Here is a 7,732-nt window from a genome sequence, read left to right on the forward strand (position 1 = left end):
TATAGTAACTTGTGTCTTTTCTTCAGCCATATCCTGCAAATGATAATTCCAGACTTGTCTCCGATAAACCTGATGATTATGAGCATGCAGAAAAGCTCATGAAAGATGGCAAACCAAAGTTACCTTTGGTAAGTCTCCTTCCCCCACGCCCCCAAGTGATAGAATCTTGTCAGAAGCAAAGTGTGCTCAGTGATACCTAGGGTCTAGTCTTGCAAACACTTAGGCATTTGTTTAACTTTATATAGATGAAGAATTCCATTGACTTCAGTGGAATTAAAATAAAGTACATACCTAAGTGTTCAGAAAATCAGGGCCTTAGCAGCTAATTTATTTAATGACATATGCAATTTTATAAAAATCAGTGTTAAAATTTAGATGGAAAACCTACTATGTTCTTCAAAGAAACAACTATAGTTTAGAATGACGAATACACTCTCTTCCACGAGAGACCTGACGTTTAATTGTCCTTAATTGTAAAGGGTAGCATATCCATGTAGAATGTAAGTCATAGGTTGAAACATTCTTCCCTTTAGACTGAGATTATTTTTCAAGCACTTGTTTATCCATTCTTATTGATATATTTAAATAAAGGTCTGATCTTTATAGTAAAAATGTAGTGATAGTGTAACATAAAACCCTATATCAAGGGGGAAAACTTGAATAAAAGAGTTAGCTAAACTATCCTCTCAAACCTGCAGAGGACTGAAAAAGAAATGCCCTTAGTAGTAGTAGATAGGTTAACCTATCACCTAGGTAAAGAAAGAGCTGCTTGGTTTCCTCGACTAATATTTTTGTTACTAACTGCTTAAACTATTCATGATTTAGGGGAATGTTTGATTTATATTTCATCATACTCCATTTGTGATATGTGCCTTATTGTCAATTTCTTTAAAGGGAACCTTGAGTAAATCTGAATGGGAAGCAACAAGTAAGTACTATTTGCAAAGTTCAAATACTATTGCTTAGCAAAACTGTTTGATAAATAACATGACTTCCTTGGACATTGTGCATGAGTATGACAATTAAACAGATACTTTCAAACTTGGTGACCTAAAGTTAAGCACTAAATAAAAGGTACCCATTTTTGTTTGTGTTCAATAGCTTTGAAAATCAGATTCCTTTTTATTTAGGTGCTTAAATATGGATTTAGTTCCCTATAACTGGGTTTCAATGTCAATATACTTAACTGAAGCAGTTTACAATGCTCAAAACTTTGAGGAATAAATGCATAGTTTGGGAGAAGACTTTTTATGGACCAAAGATGGAATGGAAACTCTGAAGACAGATGGATTTGGTCTTACCTTGTACCTCAGTTTAGCACAGGCTTTTTTTCTGATTGTGCAGTAAAATTTTAATAAAATAGAAGCTTTGCCTTTTTGAGGTGAATTAAAGAACCAAGTAAAAATTAGCAAGCAATTATCAAGCAAACCTGATTATTTTCTTGGGGGCTGTTGATATCGCATATTGCTTTTCTCAGTAGTCGGTATACTTCATACACAAACAGTTTAGGAATAAATGATCAGTCTGAGAGTGACTGAGGATACAATCTGTGATGATGTGTAGGGTTTTTTAAATAATACAGCTTTGTTACATACATTCTAAATGTTTTTAGAGAGGTCATTAAAATTTTGTGATTTAGAAAATTTTCAAAGATTGATTTTTTTTTTCCTTCTGAAATGCTTTCCAAAGAAGAGAAGAAGTTGGTTGGAAAAAATATTTCCTTCCGAGAGACACAGTTTTCATATAACTTATGGAAGACAAAAAGCCATATGCTATCAGGTTAATGCTCTTCCAGAGTTTGGTATGTGTTGGCATCCTCAGAAGTGTGTTTAAAAAAAAAAAAAAAAAAGTCCCTATTTATCACATGAGTTTTCATACAGTCTTGGGTCACAATTTTTCTCATATGGAGCAGGTGACTTAATTTTCTTCAAATAATTCTTTACTCTTTAGTGCTTTGGTTGTACAACCCAAACTGATGTTCTCTTACTTTGACTGTCTCCTTTTTAGATGACATACATCAGTCCAGTTGTAAAGGGAAAACATGGATAACTCTTATAATTTCTTTTCAGTAACAATTATAATCTCATAAATGTGGGTTTTCACATTTTTGTAAAGTATCATAGAATCATAGAATATCAGGGTTGGAAGGGACCCCAGAAGGTCATCTAGTCCAACCCCCTGCTCGAAGCAGGACCAATTCCCAGTTAAATCATCCCAGCCAGGGCTTTGTCAAGCCTGACCTTAAAAACTTCTAAGGAAGGAGATTCCACCACCTCCTAGGTAACGCATTCCAGTGTTCCACCACTCTCCTAGTGAAGAAGTTTTTCCTAATATCCAATCTAAACCTCCCCCACTGCAACTTGAGACCATTACTCCTCGTTCTGTCATCTGCTACCATTGAGAACAGTCTAGAGCCATCATCTTTGGAACCCCCTTTCAGGTAGTTGAAAGCAGCTATCAAATCCCCCCTCATTCTTCTCTTCTGCAGGCTAAACAATCCCAGCTCCCTCAGCCTCTCCTCATAAGTCATGTGTTCTAGACCCCTAATCATTTTTGTTGCCCTTCGCTGGACTCTCTCCAATTTATCCACATCCTTCTTGTAGTGTGGGGCCCAAAACTGGACACAGTACTCCAGATGAGGCCTCACCAATGTCGAATAGAGGGGAACGATCATGTCCCTCGATCTGCTCGCTATGCCTCTACTTATACATCCCAAAATGCCATTGGCCTTCTTGGCAACAAGGGCACACTGCTGACTCATATCCAGCTTCTCGTCCACTGTCACCCCTAGGTCCTTTTCCGCAGAACTGCTGCCTAGCCATTCGGTCCCTAGTCTGTAGCGGTGCATTGGATTCTTCCATCCTAAGTGCAGGACCCTGCACTTATCCTTACTGAACCTCATCAGATTTCTTTTGGCCCAATCCTCCAATTTGTCTAGGTCCTTCTGTATCCTATCCCTCCCCTCCAGCTTATCTACCACTCCTCCCAATTTAGTATCATCCGCAAATTTGCTGAGAGTGCAATCCACACCATCCTCCAGATCGTTTATGAAGATATTGAACAAAACCGGCCCCAGGACCGACCCTTGGGGCACTCCACTTGATACCGGCTGCCAACTAGACATGGAGCCATTGATCACTACCCGTTGAGCCCGACAATCTAGCCAGCTTTCTACCCACCTTATAGTGCATTCATCCAGCCCATACTTCCTTAACTTGCTGACAAGAATACTGTGGGAGACCGTGTCAAAAGCTTTGCTAAAGTCAAGAAACAATACATCCACTGCTTTCCCTTCATCCACAGAACCAGTAATCTCATCATAAAAGGTGATTAGATTAGTCAGGCATGACCTTCCCTTGGTGAATCCATGCTGGCTGTTCCTGATCACTTTCCTCTCATGCAAGTGCATCAGGATTGATTCTTTGAGGACCTGCTCCATGATTTTTCCAGGGACTGAGGTGAGGCTGACTGGGCTGTTCCCAGTTCCCAGGATCATTCTCCTTCCCTTTTTTAAAGATTGGCACTACATTAGCCTTTTTCCAGTCATCCAGGACTTCCCCGGTTCGCCACGAGTTTTCAAAGATAATGGCCAATGGCTCTGCAATCACAGCCGCCAATTCCTTCAGCACTCTCGGATGCAACTCGTCCGGCCCCATGGACTTGTGCACGTCCAGCTTTTCTAAATAGTCCCTAACCACCTCTATCTCCACTGAGATTGTTTCTCTCTTTCCATTAGAGAGAGATTGAGGAATAGTGCCTATAAGGAGTAGGATGTAGTCATAGCTTGATCAAATTAAAAAGAATAACATTTTGTTTCACTGCTGGAAAAGGCATTCAGGCTTACTGTATAGATTGAGCAACGTTCTAGCAATGACTCATCTTATCATAAACAAATACATTTGATGCCAACTGGAAGCCCATAATGACTGTCAAATCGGATTCTGTTTGGTCTTGCAGCACTTTCTGACACAATAAATGAAGTCTCTGCTACTATAAAACATAAGGATCTCCACAGGTTTCACTGTCCCATATAGCTTTCTTTGATTACATGCCAAATTAAATATTTCTGAGGAGTGTCATTCTAGTCGAGACTGCACTGAAGGTACATCTTGCAGTTGACAGAATGCTAGCTAGCAGCTGTAAAGTCCTACTCAGCAGTATGTTTTCAGATCTTGCTTTTTTAAAATTAGCAAACTTCAATTCTTCTTATCTTTTGGATTTTAGTCAGATTTCATTATTTTTAATTGTACAGAGTTGAACATACAAACTTAATTCTGCCCCACTGTATATAAATAAGTCTGTACATTTAGGGTTGTGTATTACCTTATGTGCACCTATAAATCTAAGAAATTGTGATCGTGAATTTAAAGACTGCCCCTCATACGTAAAGGGGGAGCAGAGTTAAGGTGGCATGTCAAGCACTCTGGTAATGAAATGTGAATGTTTAACTGCAATTACCGTTGCATGAAGCTGGGGGTGAGCAAACTAGGGTCTGCCAGCCGTTTTTAATCCTGCCCTCAAACTCTCATTTGAGAGGCAGGGTCTGCGGCTTGCTGTGGTCCAGCCAGGGAGCAGGGTCGGGGACCACTCTTTTTGCAACTCCCGAAAGCTGCGGCGTGTCCCATCTCCAGCCCCTATGCATAGGGGCAGCCAGGGAGCTCTGCTCTGCATGCTGCCCCCACCCCAAGCGCTGCCCCTGCAGCTCCCATGGGCTGGGAACTGTGGCAAATGGGAGCTGCAGGGGCAGTGCTTGGAGTGGGGGCAGCATGTGGCTCAGAGTCACCTGGCCGCGCCTCTGTGTAGGAGCTGGAGGGGGGACCTGCTGCTGCTTCCAGGAGCCGCTTAAGGTAAGTGCTACCCAGCGCCTGCACCCCTGAGCCACTCCCGCATGTCCAGCCCTGATCCTCCTCCCACCCTCCAAACCCCTCGGTCCCAGCCCGGAGGACCCTCCGACACTCCAAGCCCCTCATCCCCAGAGCCCGCACCCCCAGCCGGAGCCCTCACCCACACCCCTGCCCCACCCTGGAGCTCCCTCCTGCACCCCAAACTCCTAATTTCTGGCCCCATCCCAGAGTCCACGCTCCCAGCCAGAGTCCTCGCCCCTTCCCGAACCCCAACCCCCAATTTTGTGAGCATTCATGGTCCACCATATAATTTCTATACCCAGATGTGACCCTCGGGCCAAAAAGTTTGCCCACGCCTGCATTAAGCAGATAATAGTATGTTACTAACTGCATTTAAAATACTTATTTATCATTACTTTGCATTTCATTCTAGATTCATATTTTATATTTTAAATTTGGGGTCACGCTTTCAGAAGAAATCCAACCCAGCCTCTTAAATACAAAAACATGTTTGAATGGAGACGTGGGTTTTTGCATACAAAAAGTTGCAGGTGCAAGACTAAACGTTGCTTTTAAAAATTTGCTGTAATAAGAAATGGTAATTGATGGGGTAGCCATTGGTGCAGTTTCTTTTAATAAATAGAATTTGTTCTGCAACAGCTTAGGAGAGAGGGAAATGTTTGTCTTTATGTTTGAAACCTTTGGAGAGCAAGAAGTAATGCAAATTTTAAATACTCTCTTCTTTCATAGGTATTTACTTGGTTTTTGCATTTGAAAAGCAACAGTGAAAAGAACAGTACTGGAAGTAGCAAGAAGAGATTGCATCCTGGTACAAGTTGGAGTGATGTAAAACCATTGTGGCGACTATTTTTTTATGTTTATTTTTTAATTATTAGAAGTGTGCAGGACACTACCAAAAACTAGGGCAAGCTCATGAATCTGAGTTATAGTTGCCTGTCTGCGACAGATGGACTTTTGTGTATATAGAAGATTGTCTGAACCTGGCTTTTTAAACATTTTTCAGTAATCTGCATGCTGTCAGAAATGCCATTTGAACTCCACAGCGCTCTTATTTCCAATAAGCAGTTTGTTAGTCAAGTTTGTTCAGGTGACCAAGAGCCTGGTCCTGTACCCATTGAAGTCAATGGAAGGACTTCCAGTGACTGCAGTGATGTAGGATCAGGGCCGAAGAGCACTGTACAGCAAAGCTCAGATTGATTCACAGTGCAGTACTTCAACAGTATTAAATTGTATTGAAGTTGTAGTTTATGTAGAAAGGTCCCAAACTGTTCTTGTTTTTTGTGATCACTGATATGTAGTGTCATTACGTGGTATCTTCAAGATTAAATGGATTTATGTTCTGTACAACTGAATGTGCTGAAAGTATTGTTAGATGCCTTAAGAACTGAATTTCTGTCATTTTTAATGTTCTGTAGATTATCTGCAAACAGGTAGCAACCTCTAAATTTAGATTGCCTAACACTTTCAATTATAAAAGACTCCTGTGACTTTTTTTCTCTTAGAAGCTTTAACACCTTTCTTGTTTGTGGCAGTTATTTGAAACTTGGCAGGGACAAAGCCTGGGGGCTAAAGACATGTTTTCCACTCGTTCTGCGAAACGTTATTCAGGTTTGGCTGAGTTGATGATTATTTTCAACAGTTTATTTCCCTTCCCTTACTTGTGCTGCTGAGAAAAATTTTGGCAGCATATCAAAATAACGAACAGTAGCTTTCTAAAGAGCTGGGCTTATGCTTCACTGAGAATACCTGGAATTTGACTGAGCAACTACAGTAGTGAGCACGGGAAGCTTTCCCCCAATGGCATATAGCACTAATGACCACGTCCCCCACCTTGGGGTAAAGCCCTTTTGAGCTGCCAGCTAATGAAGTCTTATAGTTCAGTTGGTACAAGTATGTACTGCAGTGTTGAAGGTTTAGGGTTCAAACCCTGCTGTTACATGGTATGGGAGGTTGTTACTGTTCTACCTAATAGAACTTGGTTTTATACCTTTAAAAAAAAAAAAGGCAAAAAAACCAAACCCAAAACAAAAAACCCCCTAAAATTACATGCCCAAAACAATCAAACGAACATTACTTAGGTTGCAACGTCAAGCACTCAAAATTTAGGAAATGTCAGATTTACAGTTTCCTGGGCATTCTTAGTAATGTGATCATATACTTTCTATGTGACCCTTGCCTCATTCACTGCATAAGATGGGAGCACAAAGAAGAAGAGTTAAGTTGCCCAGGCAACTGTAAATTGCTTGGTTGTAATGATGCAACTCGATTGATTATAATGCCACTGCTTTGGTGTAAATGAAGCTCCTTCCAGATTAAGTGTCATCTATGGCTACATCTACACTACACCCGGGTTCGACCCTCCGAGATCGATCCACCGGCGGTCAGGTTAGCGGGTCTAGTGAAGACCCGCCAAATTGACAGCCGATCGCTCTCCAGTTGACCCCTGTACTCCACCCCTGACAAGACAAGTAAAGTAAGTCGACGGGAGACGGTAACTCAACCTAAGGTATGTCGACTCCAGCTATGTTATTCGCTTAGTGTAGGTCGACTTACTGTGGTAGTATAAACATAGCCTATGTTGTAGCTAAGGAATTTCTAAATGTGAGAACTCTTAAGTGTTTTATGGAACTCCATAGAAACATGAAATCTAGGTCAGATATATCACTGCTTATATCAAGTTGTGTTTGAAAATGCTCTGTATCCTTGTGAAAGTCCCCTTGTGCAGTTTAAGTTACTGAATTTAAAAGAATGTAGAATTATAGTTGGGGCTGAAAAAATTTGAAAAGAGGTGCTGGGGGAGAACTGGGAGTTGCTGGACAAAGGAACTGCAACAAGGAGTAGGGTAGGGGAGGTCACAATGTTTGGGA

General features: G+C 41.2%; 1 protein-coding gene across 5 annotated transcripts in view; it reads left to right on the forward strand.

Annotated features, from left to right (window-relative positions):
- The window catches only part of RNMT (RNA guanine-7 methyltransferase), a 28,215-nt gene extending 20,793 nt beyond the window's left edge, over nucleotides 1-7,422 (forward strand). For all 5 annotated transcript variants that reach the window (XM_084620714.1, XM_084620710.1, XM_084620713.1 and 2 more), the window contains 3 exons: nucleotides 27-128; nucleotides 895-928; nucleotides 5,595-7,422. In XM_084620714.1, coding sequence (XP_084476840.1) covers nucleotides 27-128; nucleotides 895-928; nucleotides 5,595-5,632 — 174 coding nt within the window. In that variant the 3' untranslated portion in view covers nucleotides 5,633-7,422. The remainder of the gene's footprint in view (nucleotides 1-26; nucleotides 129-894; nucleotides 929-5,594) is intronic.
- The last annotated feature ends 310 nt before the right edge of the window (nucleotides 7,423-7,732 follow it).

The sequence above is a fragment of the Lepidochelys olivacea genome (genome assembly GCF_965140295.1).
Source record: "Lepidochelys olivacea isolate rLepOli2 genome assembly, chromosome: 2".
NCBI lineage: Eukaryota > Metazoa > Chordata > Testudines > Cheloniidae > Lepidochelys > Lepidochelys olivacea.